General features: G+C 35.9%; 3 protein-coding genes across 4 annotated transcripts; 2 read left to right on the plus strand and 1 right to left on the minus strand.

Annotated features, from left to right (window-relative positions):
• The first annotated feature begins 3257 nt into the window (after positions 1 to 3257).
• On the plus strand, positions 3258 to 5835 carry LOC113079882 (mitochondrial import inner membrane translocase subunit Tim23-like). Its single transcript, XM_026252108.1, has 7 exons — positions 3258 to 3609; positions 3735 to 3793; positions 4317 to 4410; positions 4491 to 4575; positions 4962 to 5020; positions 5133 to 5243; positions 5360 to 5835. The coding sequence occupies exons 1-7, from the start codon at positions 3513 to 3515 to the stop codon at positions 5470 to 5472; spliced, it is 618 nt and encodes a 205-aa protein (XP_026107893.1). The 5' UTR covers positions 3258 to 3512; the 3' UTR covers positions 5473 to 5835.
• Positions 5836 to 8036: 2201 nt separating this feature from the next.
• Positions 8037 to 15195, minus strand: LOC113079878 (uncharacterized). 2 transcript variants are annotated; one of them, XM_026252105.1, is made up of 3 exons: positions 15107 to 15195; positions 13194 to 13285; positions 8037 to 11190 (listed from the first exon to the last, which is right to left on the minus strand). In XM_026252105.1, the coding sequence occupies exon 3, from the start codon at positions 11178 to 11180 to the stop codon at positions 9786 to 9788; it is 1395 nt and encodes a 464-aa protein (XP_026107890.1). In that variant the 5' UTR covers positions 11181 to 11190; positions 13194 to 13285; positions 15107 to 15195; the 3' UTR covers positions 8037 to 9785. The 2 variants fall into 2 exon arrangements, with proteins under 2 accessions (XP_026107890.1, XP_026107889.1); XM_026252104.1 differs by having other exon boundaries at positions 8037 to 11193.
• Positions 15196 to 15225: 30 nt separating this feature from the next.
• Positions 15226 to 21175, plus strand: LOC113079879 (synaptotagmin-15-like). Its single transcript, XM_026252106.1, has 8 exons — positions 15226 to 15314; positions 16726 to 16915; positions 17971 to 18113; positions 18212 to 18507; positions 19697 to 19867; positions 20127 to 20238; positions 20323 to 20502; positions 20799 to 21175. The coding sequence occupies exons 1-8, from the start codon at positions 15308 to 15310 to the stop codon at positions 20945 to 20947; spliced, it is 1248 nt and encodes a 415-aa protein (XP_026107891.1). The 5' UTR covers positions 15226 to 15307; the 3' UTR covers positions 20948 to 21175.

The raw sequence follows: 21175 nt of genomic DNA on the forward strand, positions 1-21175 counted from the left end.
CAAAGTCCTAAAGCACTGCCAGAGAATAACGGGGAGCTTGAAATGACAAGAGCTAAGCCAAGGGACAACTATAGCTCTTGGATTTACTTTGTATCTGGATATTATAAAGCATACGTAAATCTGTTGCGAGTGTCAGCTGGGCTTTAATGAAACAAATCCACATTAAGGGCAGCTGTTGAGTTTGGGTGGAAACCAAGTTTCCAGAGACTTTAAACCAGGTGATTTTGTTTAACTCTTGTTTGTGTGAAGAAGCTAGCACAGTGAATCTTCAGTGTTTTCCAGGAGCCTGTCAAGTTACATTTGACCATAACATGAAAGCATAACAAAGCAGAACATTGTTTAGGGCTCTTTGTGCCTTAAATAAATTAGGATTAAGTGCCGAGAACTTCACTTCAAAATGCCACTAGCTCATAGCCACTGATCCAGCCAATAATAGGTGACTTTATTTTGACATGAATCTCAAACAGCGACAGTGTGAGACATGCTTGTGAAAACATGATGGCTTTAAAGTCTTCTTCTTGTAACTTCTGAAAAAAAAAAATAATAAATAATTGACCTATATAACACACAGTTTGTTATAATAAAATATATTTTATAGTTACTATGTGTATATTTACTAATACATGTATATACAATAATAATAAATTATTTTTGTAATGATTTTGTTCTTATTAATCTTATTCTCACCAAGGCTGCAATTATTTGCTAAAAATAAAGTAAAAACAGTGATATTGTGAAATTGTATTACATTTTAAAATAATTTATATATATATTAATATATAATATATATTAAATTAATGTTGAACACAGTTTTTGCTGCTTAATATTTTTTTCTTGTCCTTGCTGAATACAATTTCTTAATGTCCTGAAAAAAATTAATCGTGAAAAATGTATGAGTTTCTACAATATTTCATAATATTATTGCTGTACTGTTTTTGATCAAATAAATGCAACTTGAAGAGTATATTTTTTGTTTCAAAAAACATAAAAAAGGAATTATTCGGAACTTACTTATGATGAACACACACACACACACAAACACACACATACACACACATACACACACACACATAGACATATGGATGATTTGTATGAATTTTGTTCAGCAAGCAACATGTGCTTTGCTTGTTGTTTACTCTTTATGAGAAAAAAAGCATGATGACTTTAAAGTCTTCATCTGAAAGGTTTCAGATGAAGTTCCCACCCCCTCTTGTCTCCCCTTTCATCTCCAAAAAACTAGTTTAAGGAACAGAGGCTCTGCACAGCTTTCATATCTCCATGGTAACACACCCCCTTTGGGGTCCTTTTGGAGTTTATTGTGCGTGTTCAACGTTATTGTGTTTGAGTTTTGGCACAAACTCTGAATATAAGGCTGACAACAAAGCGTGATGATAAAACATAAGTGTGATTAAAAGATATTCTGTGAGATGAATCCATTATGACATCACGGTCATGTCCAGCGTTCCTCGGGGTGCCTGTCTCTATTCGGCTGCCTCTGGGTCTCTTCAGCACTGTGGGCTGTCTATAGGAGACCTTCCACTGATTGTGAATGGTCTTTTTGTTGGGGAACAGTGAGCCATTTCTGCTCCCACAGAAAGCCCTGGGTAATTTAGTGTGGATGCCAGGAAGTCTGAGCTCACAGAATGACAACAATGGCAAACGTTATTTCTCCACCCCAAGGGGTGGAAGAGAAAGAGACAGAAAAAAGTTAGCTATGGTGATAGAATTCTGCTTCAGCATCGTCCCACACAGCGAATTCCTCTTAAATCTCATGTGAGAATCAGAACACCACCTTTATGGTGCTAAACAACCATTTGTGCGTTCAAGAATGCATCACGGGACATGCTTTATTGTGGCACACGATTCGGTGTGAGGTAGATCTTTTCCCCCACCCAAACTTACAAATCAGTTAAGAAGCAGAAGAAAAATCTTAACCAAATGTTAAAAAACAGTAAAAATAGTCCGCCAGAAACCTTTTGAAACTTGTCCTCGTCTGCCATCTAGTGGGAAAGCGTCATCACTGGCGTCAGAGATTCAGGGAAATATTTTTTTTTTTTACTTTATGTGAGCATTTTCTTCTCCAACCATATCCAACTTACATTATAAAAATTTAAAACTGAATCATTTAAATGAAATAAACGGTAATTTTAAACAATTATGGCTGTTACCCATAAAATTAACATCACATCAAAGTAGCTGTATAAACATCTATCATAACACCAGAATTGGTTATTTTATATATATATATATATATATATATATATATATATATATATATATATATATATATATATATATATATATATATATATATATACACACACACATATATATATATATATATATATATATATATATATATATATATATACATATACACACACACACACACACACACACACACACACACACATATATATATATATATATATATATATATATATATACATATATATATATATATATATATATACATATATATATATACATATATATATATATACATACATATATATATACATATATATATATATACATATATATATATATACATATATATATATATACATATATATATATATATATATATATATATATATATATATATATATATATATATATATATATATATATACACATATATTTGTAATAGGAATAACTTAATTTAATTGTTATTATTATTATTATATTATTGTTAGAAATTATTTTATAGCCCTCTACTGTGATACATCTTTGTATAATTTACTGCAATTATAGTTTTAAGTTGTTAGTTGTTTCTCTTCTGTTGTTGCTTTTTTTAATCATAAAAACTCACTTCATATTAGCATTCAAATTTATTTTTGATACACATCAAGTACAGACCTCTGACAGCAACATGTTTACTTTCATTTCACTCCCATAATGTTTTTTCTTGATCTGTTTTAATTTATTGTGCTTCTTTCATGAATGTTACTTAAGCTTGTATATAGTTGTCTTGTTCTGAAAATAAATTAATAAATAAACAAACAAACAAATAAAAATAAATCTTTCTTTCGCAACAAAAAATTTCGTTATCAACTGTCAGGACCATTGAGGTCCCTCAAAAGCCAAAAACGTCAGGACGATATCGCATACTATTCATATCGATATAACATATTTCATTTTATATTTGTTAATATTATATTGTAATACATGATGAATACATTATTGATTTGATTAAATCTTCAGCAATCACGCGAGTAATTTTACGGCAGTGTTACGTCAGCGGCGTCGTTTCACTTTACGGTAAGGCGGCATGTGGAGGTCAGATGCGCAATCGCTCGGTCAGAGACTGAAAACGGTCTAATTATCAAACATCAACAGTTGACAACTCAGCGCAGTGACATCTGTGTAGGATTGTCAACAGACAGTATACAGCACAACACTGTCGATAAAGCAGATCGTTTGGGGTCGTTAACGTCCATCATTTTGACGCGGGTCTGAAAAGAAGAAGTCTGTCAATCAAGACGGTTTTGTGTATTATCTCTAAAGACATGGATACTAACACACCAGCATCAGGAGGATTTAAAGGGGGACTCGGGAGCCTTTTTGGTGGAGGAACTCCTGAGTATTCAAATACAGGAGTCCCGTGTAAGTGCTACAGTCAACAGTGTGAGGCTAATGTTTACTCTGATTCAAACTATGGTCAGGTTAGTTACTTTGAGTGTCTATTAATTTTTGATAATGTGTAATGACAAGTTATCTCTCATTTCCAGTGACTGGTATGAGTCCTCTCTCACCCTACCTCAATGTTGACCCTCGTTACCTTGTGCAGGTGAGTTTCTGTAAGTCAGTAGTTACATTTCAGACCTATTTAAAGGTTTCCGTGGTAGAATTGAGTCCGTTTTATGAACTGACGGTCAAACACGTGTTAGAGGCTAAATGGACTGAAATAAATGGTAAGGTGTCATAATAAGAACTTGCTATTGGTTAATTAATGGCAAATTAAATGGTAAATTAATTATGAATATCCAAACAATTCATTAAACAGCATGGTAACATGCAAAAATAATAATAATAAATAATAATACAAATATATATAATAAAAATATTTTGGCCACCAACTGTAATTAATTAATTGTATGATACCTGACTTTTTGTTAAAAACATTAGTTTTCCTGAGAATATAATTATAACTTTTTATTACAATCTGCCTTTAGCTGTCCCATGCTCTAATGTATGCTAGTGTGATTATATCATCATCACTTGTTTTTACAAATTAGTTATTACAAATAAATTATGATATTGGAATAATAATAACATAAAAATGCGTTACACCTTTTACATTTTACTTTAAGGACACAGATGAGTTTATCTTGCCAACTGGGGCAAATAAAACCCGTGGTCGGTTTGAGCTGGCCTTCTTCACCATCGGGGGATGCTGTATAACAGGTGAGTCTGTCTCTGACTTTGATCAGTACTTTTATTTTAATCATCATCAATCGTTTTATCTGTTGTTTGTTTCTTTAAAGGCACTGCTTTTGGGACACTTAATGGTCTCCGAATGGGCCTGACAGAAACTAGAGGCATGCCGTGGTCAAAACCCAGAAACGTACAGTAAGTATCTGCTCCTTTGTAAACTTTGATCAGAATTGATTTAAGTTACCATATAGAAAATTCAGTTAGGATCTTTTCGAATATCGGTCACTGGTACATTTGAAATCATTGACCAGGCACTTTTTGTTAGTTAGTGCTTCTGAAACTTTATTATGACTGGTTTATTACCTGCGAACACAACACCCTGAAGAGCATTTTGAATAAAAAATGTATTTCTGCATATTTTTTTAGTTTTAAAACTTTAATTTAACTTTTGGTGTTTCCATTAAAAAAATGTTTTTTTGGTGCATCAGTATGTATTTTAAGTTATATTGACTAAAACTGTTTATCCATTGTTGATCAGCCATAATTCTACTGTAATACCGACATTTGTTATGTTTTGTCAGAATTTTGAACATGGTCACAAGACATGGCGCATCATGGGCGAACACACTAGGATCTGTGGGTAAGAAATGCATTGAATTCGAACAGCTTGTGTAAAAGAATATCACAATCGATTGTGTTATTAATTAAAGAGACTCGTGCATAATAAAATGCTGGTTTCTCTTTCTCAACAGCTCTTTTGTATAGTGTGTTTGGTGTGGCCATTGAGAAGGCCAGGGGCGCAGAGGATGATCTCAACACAATAGCAGCTGGAACATTAACAGGGATGCTTTTTAAATCCACAGGTGAGGAAAAGTGACATTGGCTTAAGTGCTAAATATCATGGCTATCACTGATTTAATTTAATCAACATAAAATGTATTGTATTTATTTATATATATTTTATCTTTATTTTTTTCAGCTGGACTCAAAGGAGCTGCCAGAGGAGGTGTCATTGGTTTAGCCATGTCAGGGCTGTATGCTCTTTACAACAACTGGGATCACCTGAAGGGGAGATCACCTTCACATTACTGAGGATGACTGAGAGCTCAAACCATGGACTTCTTTTGACTCGGAGACAATTTTTTTTATAACCCCCTTTTGGAATTGCATCCATTTCTTCTTTTTGAAACCCATGGACCATCACACATGTACAGACTTCTTCAGAGTTTAATTAAATGAAATATTTAAATGGAAGAGGCAGACTGCCTCCAGGTGTGTTCACTGGTAACTTCATTCATGTAGATGTCTTTGTTTGTGTAAGTTACAGGAACTCCGTATCCTTTAATTATGAGGTTTCATCTGTTCTCGTTGTGGATTGATGAATTTTGTCAGTGCTGACAAACCAAACCATCAAACTCTCTAAAACCATCAATAATAAAATACACGTTTTCACAGTTTGAGACTCTTAATTTGCTTTTTGTAGGGATTTAAAAAATAATTGAGCTGTGTGTAATACAAAATTTGTGTTTGCTGGGCATGAATGGTCTTTCTGGGAGTTGGATGATTAAGCACTACACCATCCTATATTTGCGTAGCTCTAAATAAAGAATAAAAAACGTAAAATATCTTTAATACGATAATTTAACACTGTTCAGATTCTATGACATTTAAAAAAGTTTTTTATCAATTATTTATTTGTAAGCAAATCAACCTTGATTTCAATAGTCAATGAGTGCAGATGGATTATAATTATAAAATTCCAGAAGGAATGTCCATGGCCACATGGCTAAAAGTGTAAAATATAAAAGATAAATGTCCATCCTGTGTGTAAATTCCCTGCACTGTTCAGCGAAAAGCACTGCAGTTAGACTGTTCTTAAGGGAGAAAGTCTCCCACAACAGGTGAAATTTAATAACTTGACGCTGGCCGTCAAAGCACCTTAAGAACTGAACGTTGGACTGCCTGTGATAGGGCAAATGTACAGTATGTGCCAGTCCTTACAGAAAGAATAAAAAGCCAACTAAAGTTAAAATTTGCAGTTGTACTACACAGTTGTACTTCCAGCAGTCACGTCCCACCAGCAGAGGGCCACAAGAATCACCCTATAGGAAGAAATAGAGCTAAAGATGGGGCACTTTGATGAATTGTCCCTGAAAATTGTTTTCTCACCTGGTATGCGACTGGGCTCCACTCTGTATCTCGGAACCCAGCACAAATCATGGAGTCTCATGATGACATGGTCACCCCAGAACTTCTTCTGTCGACCTGCTTATAGCCAATGATTGGGAGCTGAGCTTGGTTCAGCGCCTCAGCGAGTGCCACATTTTCCCTTCTAAGATCTTTCCCATCTAAGATTTACAGAGGAAGAAGAGATGCCAAAGTGATATTCTGGATAAGTGGATCACCTCCCTTTGTTAATTCAATGATATTAAGAAAATGTTAAAGTACATTGTTTTTGCATCAGGGATGTAAAATAAACCAGGTTCCATTGTAAAAACTGCAGTGGGGTACGGGTTACCGCACACTCTTTACATTTGATCTATGAGCGGATTATTTCATAAATAATCCAGCCATCATATTTCAAGACCCAACTTTTACGAAAGGTTCTAATTTTAATAAGAGGCAGTGTAGAGAAAAAGAAATCGCCATGCTAATAGCTGTTTGGACGAGGAGAGGTGCTGACCTTCACATGACCTTCTGTTGCTTTCCAAAACCTTGCAGAACCCAAGTTATACCTTGGAAAAACCTGATTAATAATGAACAGGATCATGACTGATCTGTGTTGTTTATATAGTCATTTCATTAAAGATTAGCAGAACCTGTTTTTAGTAAGCACTCATTAAGTGACTTACAGTCCACTCATTACAGTAACAATCCCCTTGGAGCAACGTGACATTAAGAGCCTTGATCAAGGGTACAATGGTGATTGTTCATAGCTTGCTTGTACTTTACAGATATGCATGTAACTTCTTAACTCTACATTAAACCACTACACACCACTCCATTTTCATAATAAGTTTTACAGTTATACTTAAAGCTTTAGCTAAACTTCTTTGAGTACAAGATAGGAAAGGTTTTTATTTTATAGTTTGTGTGATTTGGTAGTAGTGTGAATATGTTTCTCCTGTTACCAGCAGAAGGCATAAGAACCAGAATGCAAAGATGCAACATGGCCTCTGAAACTTACTTAAGTTTTTCGTTCTGGTGGAGCAGATTTAAAGACAGGAGACGCTGAGAAATTAATTACTAAATGCATGTGACTATATTCAGAATGAATGGAGTTTTATTATGTTAGTTTATGATGTGTCCCTGCTCACCTGTTGTATTTACTCCAAACTGTGAAATATGGTACAGCAAGGAAAACAAAACAGAAGGCAGCACCTGCTTAGGGTGTGTGCCTCAGGGAATGTGCCTGATCAACCAATTGGTCAAACTTACAATGAAAGAGCCTTGGAAATGTCCTGGGCAATCTACTGGAACACTGTTCACCAACTTTAGCAGGAACTTCTGACATGTTCTTGCCAAACAAAGAGAAATGTCATCGCCAGTGAGAAATCCCATTGTCTTAGGGCAAATTATTCGAACATAAACAACACTTACTGTACTGTTTTAAAATAACAGACACAGAATATTGTTTACCAAACTCTTTATTGTTGCTCATACATTTCAAGACATTCAGTGTTGTCAATATTAAAACACATTAGTGTAAAGCCTACATAAAGCTTGTTTTCATCATACTGTAAGGTGTTGATGCAGTAATATCTATATTATGTTTAATCACAATGCTGTGGTCCAAAAAAAATAAAAAAAATAAATAAAAGAAAAGAAATCAGATTGCTTTGGCAAAGAAAAACAAAAGCAGTTTGTGCAGCACAGTACAGGCTTTTGTTGATTTGGTCAGAGATTCTGTATACACATTTACTTACCTATAATATGCTGTTTAAATTAATTTAATCTTAACATTATTGACAGAGATTGCTCTAAATACAATCCCTAACTTTAAAAAAACATGACTGATTCTGTATAAGATATAGTCATGATATAGCACGTGATCCTGATATAAAAAAAAAAAAAAACTCTTACACTGATTGTCATATGAACCATTTGAACTTTAATATTTTAACATTATAATGAACAAACTATAAATATTAATGAAGTTATATAACAAAAAAGATTTATGAATATGTAAAATCATGTGAAAATGGCCATAATTGTCTTTGCCCTCACACTGTTTCCGAACAGAATGCAACCACAAAATATTCTTCGTTTTTATATTGTGACATGAAAATAGTGGAGAGATTCTGCTTTTTTTTTTCAGGTCAGATTTTGGCACCAGAATCAAAGTGTACATGTTTTACTTTTTGAATTGATTGAGACTGCCCCTGTGCATAGAATTGGGACTGGGGCTTAGTTTTAGCTAATAATGTACTATATAAGTGCAGGAACATTGACCTTGTGTCTATATTTGCTAATCATCAGTAGCCCTGATAAGAACCTAGCTTTACACACCCACAGACCTCATGAGCATTCATATTTTTAGCTCTCTGGATTGATTTTGGCCTTGAGCCCACTCTAATCCACCAGGTGGACCAATCACCATTTGCATCAAGATCAGTGAATTCAGTAATAACATAGATAGTAGTAAATTGATAGTTGTTTGTAAATTATGTTTCTATAGCCATAGAATCTGGCAAGAAATAACTGACAAAAAGTTTTACTGAAATTTCTGCCATTTAGTGTTGGTGGATTATGATTGACTATAAAGGGTTTAACATCATGGATCTGTGAGAACAGAAAACAAAGAAATCGAAATCCACTATAATTTGAGGGCTAGCACATAGACTGACTAGAACTAGTCTTCAGATCTGCTCCAGGGAGCACTTCAGGATTTCCAAGAGTTCCATTAATTTTAATGTATCCCTAGATAATGTTCAGTAATCTGTTGTTTGCTTGACAAAACCCAACAAGTACAACCAGACATTTTTAGCCTATAATAAGCATAAAAAATACAATACTCAGTGCTTGGTATTTCAAGCCAAAGTGGGCATCTAAAAGATGGAGGTCAAGACAGGGACAAGACCATGTGTGAAGGTAGGTAGAAACACACCATTATATGTAAACTTTGAATGGCAGCTCTATGCAACGCTAGCTTGCAATGTAACTCCAAACATCACTGCTCTACTGATTCAGTAGTGGAGCTTTAATGGCTTCCACTAAACAGACAAGGCTTTGGAATATTTAGAGATATTATTTGAAGGACAATTTGCTTTAGCTAAATAAATATATATGCAAAGAGCTATTTTCAATCCATTTCTACCTTCAAGTAAAAGCCTGTACCTTTCTGTTATGCGTTTTCTAGACATCCACATACTGAAAAGACAAGCTCCGGCCCTTCACTGATCACTTTAGTCTCCGACAGTACTGACGTTAGAGCAACACGCTGAACTGCGCAGTGTTTTTATAATGCCTTCGCTCTTCTTCCGTCGCCTGGGCTGCAGTGCCAGGCTGCTGACATTGTCCGTGGAGTCTTCCGTTTGAGCTGCAGCAGCTGCAGTCTCTTTGATCTGAAGTTCTAGATGCCTTTGGATTGCTAGGCCAAGCTCTTCAGGGTCCACGGCTGCACCATACACTTCCCAGGTCATACCCTCAGCATCCCATTCCACCTCCTTCACAGGGGTCCTGTGACACATGTGTTCCGCGGTCAAAGGTGTGTCCAAGACAGGATCCACTCTCAAACTAATTTCAGGTAATACATGAGAAAGAGTGGAAGCAAGGGAATCAGACACAGTCTGCACACCAACATCTCTGAGCTCATGCTCAGATGTCATAGTAGTGGCATCTTTGACCGTCCTGTTAAAGCCAGTTTGGCCTGTTCTGTCTAGTCTAAGGCAGGAAGAGTTCTGCCCTCTTAACTCGGATCCACAGCAATGGCCTTTACTCCGGCTGTCAAGTCTGGTCTCGCTGACTGAGGTCACAAGTGGTGGAAAACCAAGCAAGCCTGAATGGAACAGTGATCTTTGTCCCACACAAGGGCTTCCTTCACAAGGTGGCCGTGATATAAAATGCCCAGGGCATGGAACAACGCTGCAAGTATTCCTCAAACAGGCAGTGCTTATCATATGTCCAGAAAAGGTAGATCTATGGCATGCAGTTAAATGGTGGCTTTCACAGTTACTCTGAGCATGATCTTCTGTATTCGCTCCTTGTGGTGTGAAGTTGTTGCTAAGACCCGAAGAACTCATTCTACAAGGCGCTCTGCAACAGCTGCATCCTGTCAGGTTCTCTGCAGGTCTGCAACATTGACAACATCCCTCTCTGCACACCAGACCCTTCATCCTTAAATCCCTATTTGTGGATGGTGAGTGTGGCACACACTTCACACCACTATGGACCTGATTTTGCCCCAGGAGTGGATCTTGCGTTGGAGTCCTTCTGGGTGAGTCCTCCATGAAGCTCCAGGATCTTGCAGTTCCTCCATGCCAGATTACAGTCTCAGGGGTACTGTTGCCACTGCACATGCTCCACTGTTCTTGGTCACAAACATTCACAGGGACTTCCGTCGAGGGTCCGCCCAGACTGACAGGTCTTTGAGTACATGCTGCACTGCTCATGCTCTTTCGCAAGTTCTGACTGTACCATGCCAGCTCCGTTCGTTGAGGAGGTCCACTCACCATTTCTGTTGAGCTTTTGGATAAAGAAATAATTGGCAGCTCATGCTCCTCCACTGTTTCAGTGTCCACAGATCCAAGACTGATGCTTGGGAGGTAGATCTCAGATATAGGTCGTTGACTTTCCTCCATATTGAAATATCTACTGGTAAAGAAGACATACAATTATAAGCTAATTATGAAAAGTACAAAATTCCTTTTTAAAACATAATTATTCACACTATATATTTTAAACAATTATAAGTTTCTTTAGATAAAAAGGCACACCAATTCTTAGTTGTCTACTATCCATTCAATTTGATGAATCTGAAACAGACCCTTAAACCTTTACTTTTACGATAGATAAAGCTAAGATTAGTTTTGTCCTTACTGCACAAAGATTAAATTGAATAGGACAGGGAGATCCCTAGGTATCTCTCCCTTGAATGATTGACCAGATTATAGAGGGATAAGCCCAACTTTAGTCTTAAGATCATTAGCTACAACATGGGTATGCCAGCTCCTCTCAGAAGGACATTAATCCACATGGTGCTCCAGCACAGGTGGCTGATTCCACTGCACATGGTCCCATTAGGACTGTAGGTTTAAATGTATACTTTAAGGTGCAAATCATGACTGTAAGAGTGTTTTTCTCATTTTTAGGAACTCTCGAGAGCAATGAGTGAATGTGTGTCAGGCCTGTTCATGTTTACATCACACTTCAGCCACTCCAGCAGATTTTTTGGGAGACCTTTTTGGATCTGTCACTCCCTACTGTCAACACACACATACTGCTGACTCCAAAGTACAGCACACTCACACTCTGATCTGTACAGTTATTCAAGGCACACTTCAAGTAGTTTTTACTTGCCATCGAGGTGCCTTTTTAAAACACCTTTCAGTGGACTAAGCAAAGCAATATTACCTGTGAAGCAACCAGAGGTTACGTGCCACAAAGACACTGCCATTTCAGAACTGACAGGAGTAAACCTTGCAACCTCGCAAACTCAGTGCTATCTGCACACATTTTTAATCATTAGGCCATCACCATCTGTTTATTCCCAGTGACTACTTGCTGATTCATACCATATAAATTATATAAACTTCCAAGGCTGTCCACACAGAATCTGCATATACAGAACTCGCAGCAGAAAGCGCAGCAGATTTCTGCAGAATTGGAACATGCAACATTCACAAAGTTCTACAAATTTCTGATCCCTTGTGTATTTGTTGTAGTGTTGTAGTGAATTTGACTATGATTTCCTCACCTACGTGTGTCATAGACTTTTGCACTGTCTATAATTCTTCTCATGTTCTCAAGAAAAGGTGTTTGGTGCAAATCGAAAGCCCATGTGTGTCAAAGCTAGTGTTCATCATCCATCACATAGACTGCAAAAAATCTGCAAAGACTACATTATCATAAAATTATTTTAAAAAATTAAAATAAATAGGCCTGCATAATCACTTTTTTTTTTATCTGCAGGGTAGCACTAGTGTGCAATAAGTTTCCAAAAAGTTTTACACAATATTTAATACTGAGAAGTACATCATTTCTTGAGTGTTTCCAAATAATAATAATAATAATAATAATAATAATAATAATAATAATAATAATAATAATAATAAAGCAGGCCAAATCTCGAAAATAACCTGTACAAATGACTGAAACTCTAGCAGAATGGCAGATGTTATCTCTCCACAGAAATCATGGGAAAACATGATACTTATTTTCCCATTGCATCTAAAAATAACAGACAATGTGTTCACTGTAGACCCTCCTCTTTCACCTCAACCCACAGTCTAACCTCCATCGCTATAGACAACCATACACCTGCACTAGCGTCAGACTGTAACACACACACACACACACACGTAAATATAAACACTCCAGTGAAACTCTCATCCCCTACAAGAAAATCAAACAAGAAAAATCTCACCTTTGGGTTTTACTAGCAAACATACATGGTACAGTGAAGGCCTTGTGTCACCTTTGTCTTTCCTTCCTTGTCATCTTCACTTCTATTTTTTAAAGCCTCGTTTTACCATTTCCTTTCACACTGAGCAGACCTTGCTTTATGAAGACACAGCTGTGATTTCCCTCATGGCCACAGGTAAGTCAACAACCTCCCTCCACACACACACACACACACATGCACACGTACATACCTCCCACTTCCCCCTCTCGTCTCCTTCCCCTCTGCCCAGACGGCTCCCGCCTCCTTCACTTCTTTCCTCTCCTCCGCTCTTGCTCTCTCGCTCTAAGTGAACAGGACAGACAGAGTAGGTGTATTGCTGGATTATCATTCGTTGCCATCTGATTACACACCACACGCTCCCTGTCTGAGAGGAAATCCACAGTGGAGGGGGGAGGAGGTGCAAAGACACACAGACAGAAACGCTGGGAAGTCAAGGAGAGTTATATGCCCAATGGAGGGGACACAATTGTGATAAAGTGTGTGTATGGGGTGAAGGTTAGGATTTAGAGGAAGAACAGATAGATCATTCTGATATGTCACAAAAATAAATCTGATATCCTTCCAAATCATTACAATAATTACTCTGTCTTTATTTCTTACACACACATTCATTCTCACACACTCGTAGCTCCTGCCGCTTACTCATCCTCTCTCTTCCTGTTGCTATAGAAACAGCCATGCTCAATAGGAGCCCGATGAATTTTCATCTTATCTTTTTTTTTTTTTTTTTTTTTTTTAAGTTGTCATGGGAACAATGAAAACAGTCTCTTTGAAAGAAGGGCTTGTGGTGCCGGGAATCCATTATGTTATATGTGTGTGACTCATTTTTCTGATTCACCTGTTCATGTGGCATTGCAATCTCCCAGGTCGCCTGTTCCATAATAATTCAGGTTCAGAGGTTAAACAAAGGCAGAATCCTGAAATGTTGTTTCGTGTCTAAACATGCTACATTTTTCAAGTTTTTAAATGACCTTGTACAAACATGAAACATTTTTCCCCTTGTTCACGTACACATTTGGGGCCTGATGCTGTAACGAATTTTGTTGGCATAATACCAAAACCTGTATGTCTCTCTCTTTTTTCATTTAAATGTAATTGTGTGTGTGTGTGTGTGTGTTTGTTCCACAGAGAAAGTAAGAGTCTTGAATGACATGAAAGTAAGTAAAAAATTATGACAAAATTGCCCACTTTCAGTGCATGATAAGATTATTTCTTACAGAAATTGTTATTTATTATTAATATAATACTATATATAAAAATGCTTACTATATATTATCTTATATGTATAACAAATGTTTGCTGCTTATTCAATTTACAGAAAATTGGTGCAAAATATGAACATTGTATCCCAACTTACTAAGCAGTTTGTTTGTAAAATGCAGTTTGCTGAATCCATTTTATAACTACATACTAAATCCATTTTATAAATAACTACATTCATATTTTTGTTGATAAAATGTTAAACTGGATTGGGTTCCCAGCGTGCACTTCATTAAGGTGCTAACATGCACTGTTGCTAGCCAGCTCTTGTCAGACAAGAGCCAACATTAGTTACTTTGACACATCAGATTTTATTGGACTATACTCAGTTCACTTATGTATCTGCTACAGTATCTGAGGTTGAGTTTACAGTAAGTAACAGGTGTTCTTACTGCAATCAAATGTCTAGAAACTCAATGCAAGTAAAACACATTTAGAGGTATTGTGGGAACAGCAGACGTGTTGCCTGATTACAGCCTTGATAAACTTCTCCTGTTCTCCAAGAGTTATTCATTAACACTTGAATGCAAACTAGGCTACTGCGGACAACATAACATTCAAGTTATTAAACCATAGTCTATGAGCCCTGTGGTGGCTGATTCACTGAGCTCAAATCGTATTACAGAAGTAACATCTATTGTTAAATTAAACATTTCAGATTAGCTTTCAGCAATTACCACTTTTATTAATAACTCCCTTTAGCTTGCTAATTACCTGTAAATAGTCACAGTTTGCTCACTGGACTGGATCAAGGTTTTGTGCTTGTTTGGAAATAAATACTGCAACTGGCAGAGCTCATATCGCTCACTTGCTTGAGCCAGTTTACGGTGTTGATTAACTAACCTGGGAAGCCTCAGGGGGACTGTAGTACCCCGCTATAGGGTGACAGGGTTGTCAGAAGACACTGCTTACTCTCAGTTAGACATCAGGAAGAGCGCCCATGAGACAGTCTTTGGGCAAAATGAGAAACCGGTGATCGGTGATACACACTGACTCTGCTGGAGTGAAAGAGAGACTTTATTAAGTTAGGAGCTGTGGCCATCCATGGCTGGTGAGTAGAGGATTTTCGGAAGCTGTTGTACAAACTATACTTGAGACCTGTTTTACATATTGTTATGTTATAGTGGACAAACAGACGCTATTGTTTGTTTTACCAGGCTGCAAATATTTGATCATCTAATGCTATTTAAAATAAGTTGTGCCAGACACATTATTATGTTCTATGTGTGTTAGATGCACTAAAGCTTTCTTTATCAGACATGAGGGTCCAGTGCTGCCATAGCAGCATGTATTTCTATGTGTGCTAATGTGGTATGCTATTAAACACTGCTGAGCAGTTGGGTGACCCCTGTACACTAAAAATCTTCATGTGCAATTGAACAATTATTGACCAGTGAGGCAAAGTGCCCTTAGGATGCACAATTATGAGAGAATGCTAATAAAACTGCTTAAAGGCATACACGTTTTCACTTTTAGCTTACAGTTACCATCTGAGAAACCATTGTGCATGTCAAAAGCTTATTTAAAAGGACATTTCACCCCAAAATAAAATTCTGTCATCATTTGAGCACAAAAAAATAAAGATAGATTTTAAATAGATATTTGAAAGAATGGGTCTGTCCTACGATGATAGTGAGTGGGGTCCAAAACAACATCAGAGTCTTCTGACAAAACAATTGAAACACATTTGTCAAAATATCATCTATTATGTTTCACAGAAGAAAGAAATTCATACCGATTTGGAATGACATGGGTGTGAGTATCTCATATTTAAACACGCACCTGTTTATTAATTACATGTAAAAGTAAACAAACAAGCTAAACATTATAGATTTTTTGCTAAATATGTATGTTAAAATTACTTTTTTCCCCCATAAAATCAGAAAAACCAAACACACATACACACTACATACATGAACTGAATATGTGAGCGTGTAGTTTTTCTTATTCACACACACGCACATTATATTTCTCTTCATACAATAATAAGATAATGTTAAGTCTGTCGCTTAAATGTAATTAGTGTTTGAATCCTTATTTAAATAGCATAAGCACAGCATTATATATATAATTTTGAAGAGTTTATTTCAAGAGTTTATTGCTGTATTAAATGAACTACAATACCTGCTAGGAAGTTCTGGTTCACTCGCACTGTATTCCTCCAGGTGGCTGCAGTAAATCCCCTACAGTAAAGGAAAAAACAGGTTGTTGCTCTAGAAATGTTGTGTTTCTTGAGCCACAAAAACACACTGCGCGCAACCTCTTACATGCAGGTCTCCACTAAAGTGTGTTGACACAAGACACTTGACACATCTATTTAAAAGTCATGAGAGAAAGAGACTGTCCAGCGGTGTCACACAGCAGGTTTAGTTCATGCAAAGCCATGTTCTCTGTTGTATGATACACTGAGTGAGAGGGGAGGGTGACCGGCTGCTGAGTTTGATTTGTGTCTGTGCCATTAGATCCACTTGTAGCGCTGGCTTGTGGATTGTCAGCAGCATTTCTCTTCCTGCTGCTGTTTGGCCTATCAGTGTATCTACTGTGGAGGAAGAGACGAACTCAAGCGCTCTACTGGGGACTGATACCTGCCACCCCCACAATCCCACGATGCACCACTCCAGTGCTGCAGACATCACAGAGCAGCAGCTATGGGTAAATAACAGTTGTTGCTTGTCTAGAAATGACAATAATACAAGATGTAAACAGTATCACTGCAATGTAAGGTGAAACAAATTGAATAAATACATCCCATTCAAGCTTTTGGGAATTTATTTTTTTTTTTGCAGTAATGTAAGGGAGACTAGATGTCACAGGGATTACAATTAAATTCAGTTCAATTCAAGTTTATTTGTATAGCGCTTTTTACGATACAAATTATTGCAAAGGAACTTTACAGAAAATTAAGTTTCTACAATATTTTTATTGTACTATAATAATGTTTTGTGAGCATGAATACATTTTCTCTAGCAGTACAGGCTTTCGTAGCCAATCCTTCATGTTCTTCATGTCTTCATCCTTCAACAGGTTTTTGTAACAAATTCATCATGTCATAAGAGATTGGTGCTAGACCTCAAACATTTTAAAATGTCAATTTTTATATCTGTTTATTATACTTATTTATTTACTTCTTTATTCACTGATCATATTTGTTTGTATATCCCAAGCAAATTTATGATTAATTATTATTATGAATTTATATTAATTTCTTAAATATTATTATTCTAGCATTATATATTTATTCATTATTATTTATTCTAATACACATTATATGCAGATATGAAAGTGTAATTAAGAAAATAAACATAAAAAACAATAATTAAATAAATAGACATAAGTGAATAAATAATAAAATGATAAAATATAATAAAATGTTATTTATTATAGATTTATTATTTACTTATTGTGTTTATTTATATATGCAGATATAAACATTTATTTGTAAAAACAATTTTTTTTTAAATAAACACAAGTAAAGAAATAATATAAAATATAACAAAATAAATAAATATAAATACAATAATAATGTGAAATGTGTGACATCTGTAAATAAGCATAATAAGTAAATAATATAAAATATAATAAATACATATTTTTAAATATCACATTTTAATAAAGTAAAATGTGATATCTGGCACGTCTCTTATGACATTTCCATTGGAATGTGGATTGAAGTGCATCTGCACATTCTTATCTTTGAATTTTCACAGCTCAGGTGATGTTCCCTTCTTTGTGCCTCCTCGATTCAAGAGAACACCCCAACCAAACGAGGAGAAAGAGGAAAGAGAGTATGCTGAGGAATGGGAACTCCATCCAGATCTACACACCCAGCGAGGCTCTGTAACATTAGGGAGTATGTCAGCGTTAGACATCAGAAACGATGATACAGAGAAAGTATAAAGAGAGTGTTTTGACTGTTTGTTTCTCATTCTGCTCAATGTGGTTCTCGAGGTTGGTTCCCCCTTGGCAGCATAAGACCAGACCTGTACCAGCTCCCAGAGGAACCCAGTGAATGGGCCCTTCCCGATGGCTCAGCTGTTCGTCTGTGGTTCGCTCTGCGGTACCAGCAGGAGAGAGAGCAGCTGGTGGTGTCTCTGCTCCGTGCCGCGAACCTGCCCGGTCTGTGCCAGGGTAATGTCACACTAGTAAAATTGCAGCTGTTGCCATCTGATGATCGACGACACCGTCAAGCCAAAGCACGGCGGAAAGGTTGTCATCCACAGTTCAATGACACCTTTGTGTTTCAGGTAGAGAGTCTCTCCTGATAAACATCAGCAATCTAATCACTGTATGTGGGTACATTATCAGTCTTCCTCATTATGTGAAAATTCAAGTGCTCTGAATTTTTTTCTTCATTATTTGTTTGTGAATTAATTAATTAATTTTATTCGAATTAATGGAGAAACTTCTTGAAATTAGAGAAGACATTTCATAGTTGATATCTCCATCTACTGGCCATTGCTAGCAGGTTTTCTGTTTTATTCCTCTAAGCACTTAGATTAGAGGAATGTTCTGGGTTCAGAACTGTTGAACATTACCACATTGTTGGGGTTACTAAGAACATTTTTTTTTTTTTATGTTTGTGAAATGTTATTTAATGCATCTTATTCAAAACAAGATACAGTAAAACAGCAATAATTGTTGAAATATTGTTACAATTTAAAATTAATGTTTTCTATTTGTATATATTTTAAAATGTAATTTATTCCTCCAATGGCAAAGCTGATTTCAGTAGCCATTACTACAGGCTTCAATGTCACATGATTCTTCAGAAATCATTCTGATATGCTGATTTGGTGCTCAACAAAGTTATTATAGCTGACAAGAACTCAAACCATGATTTTTTTTCATGTGGAATAAAATAATTGTTAACTGAAATAAAATAAAATTATATAACTATTATATTATAAATTATAATTAGAACTATTATAATTTGAATATTTTAATTCAACTAGTTCCCAAGGAAACATTTAATTATTATTTATTTTAACTATAAAATAAAATAAAATAAAATATGTTATATAATATAATATAATATAATATAATATAATATAATATAATATAATATAATATAATATAATATAATATAATATAATATAATATAATATAAGAACTAATAATAATAATAATAAAATCAAATTCAATTCAATTATTTCCCATTATTATCAATACTTAATCTTAATATTTTTAGGGAAACTGATACATTTATATCAGGACTATTTGCTGAATAGTAAGTTCAAATATCAAAATCAAAATATCAAATAAAAGTGCATATATTTGAAATAGAATAGTTTTGACATTATAAATAGTTGATCACGTTAATGCATCCTTGCTAAAGTATTAATTTCTTTCCAAGTAAATAAATAAATGAGCCCAAACATTTGAACAGTACAGTCAGAATAAGGTCTGTTACCTGATTCCTCTGTCTTCAATCAGGTGTCTAATAGCTGCATTGACCAGTGCTCTCTGAAAATGAACATGTACACTGTGGTCCATCAGAAGAAGCACCATCTTATAGGTCAAGCCATGATCCCCCTCAGACTTTCTGAACTAAAGGAGACGGCAGGAAAAGTACAGTGGAGGGATCTGGACAGTGAAAGTGATCAAGTATGACATTTAAATATTAAAGGAATAGTTTACTCAGACATGAAAAGTCTGTCATCCTTTATGCTCTTTCATGTCTTTCCAAACCTGCATGAATTTCTTCTGTGGAACACAAAATAAGAATTTCCGCAAAAGAAAGAAAGCCATTCAGATTTATCAGTGAGGGTGAAAATCAGTTTTCATTTTACAGTGAACTATCCCTATAATCAGATTTGGGGGGAAAGAATACTGTACTAATGTGTGTTTATTACCGCTGTTGTAGCCCCTTTCAAAAAATGGTGACATCCAGGTGTCTTTGAACTACAATCAGTCCCTACACCGCCTCACTGTGGTTGTTCTACGAGCCCGAGGGTTACAGTGTTGCAGTGATTCAGGTGAGAAACAGTGTAATAAAAAATACTGTACAGTGACAAGACGTCTTTGTGCATCTTTAATTTACATGTAAAATGATGGTACAGGTGTGTGCGCCCAGGTCTCTCTGAAGATACATACTCATGTAGTGAGGAACAAGTGGACCACTGTGGCGAAAGGAAATAATCCGTCCTTTAATGAGAGGCTTACCTTCAGACTCCTCCCCATGCAGCTGGACACAGCCTGTCTGACCCTACAGCTCCAGCAGCCCAGCACAGAGGAACCTGGTAACTGGCAGTCAATCATTTCTTTAAAAACAAACAAATGTTGATGTAAAATGAATAACACATATTTAAGATCCTGCACTTTTTCTAGGTCACTAATTACATTTTTACACTGATGGGAATTAAACTCACTCAAACAGTTATACTGATAAAATAATATGTAAATAGAATTTATTTAAACATACAAGCTCATTCACCAGTGGTCTCAGATATTACAGTTTTTTTTTTTAATGCACCATTAAAACAATGTGTTACCTTTGCATCTTTACTAAGTCACTGTATATTGTCTGTACTGGCAGTGTTGTTGGGGATTGTGGTCATTGGGCCGTTCATGTATGCGAGGGGCAGAGAGCTGGAACACTGGAACGACATGGTCAGCAAACCACAGGAGCTGGTCAGGCAATGGCACCCGCTGGGATCTGCTGACACACTACAGGAACTTCAGTGAACAACATGCAACAAACTCAATGCCAGCGCCTTACTCTCTTTGTAAAACAATAATAGCCTTTTTTCTTGTTTGCATTTAATTACTTAATTTTAAACAGTTTGTTCTTCAAAGTCCCATCAGAACAACTGTGATTTGATGCATGAAGTAAAAATACAGTCCAGTTGTACCACAGGGTTTTCACATTTTTGAACCCATGAATTTCAATTAAATTCAATTTATTTTTATGGA

Source organism: Carassius auratus, unplaced genomic scaffold (assembly GCF_003368295.1).
Source record: "Carassius auratus strain Wakin unplaced genomic scaffold, ASM336829v1 scaf_tig00029711, whole genome shotgun sequence".
In the NCBI taxonomy this organism is placed as follows: domain Eukaryota; kingdom Metazoa; phylum Chordata; class Actinopteri; order Cypriniformes; family Cyprinidae; genus Carassius; species Carassius auratus.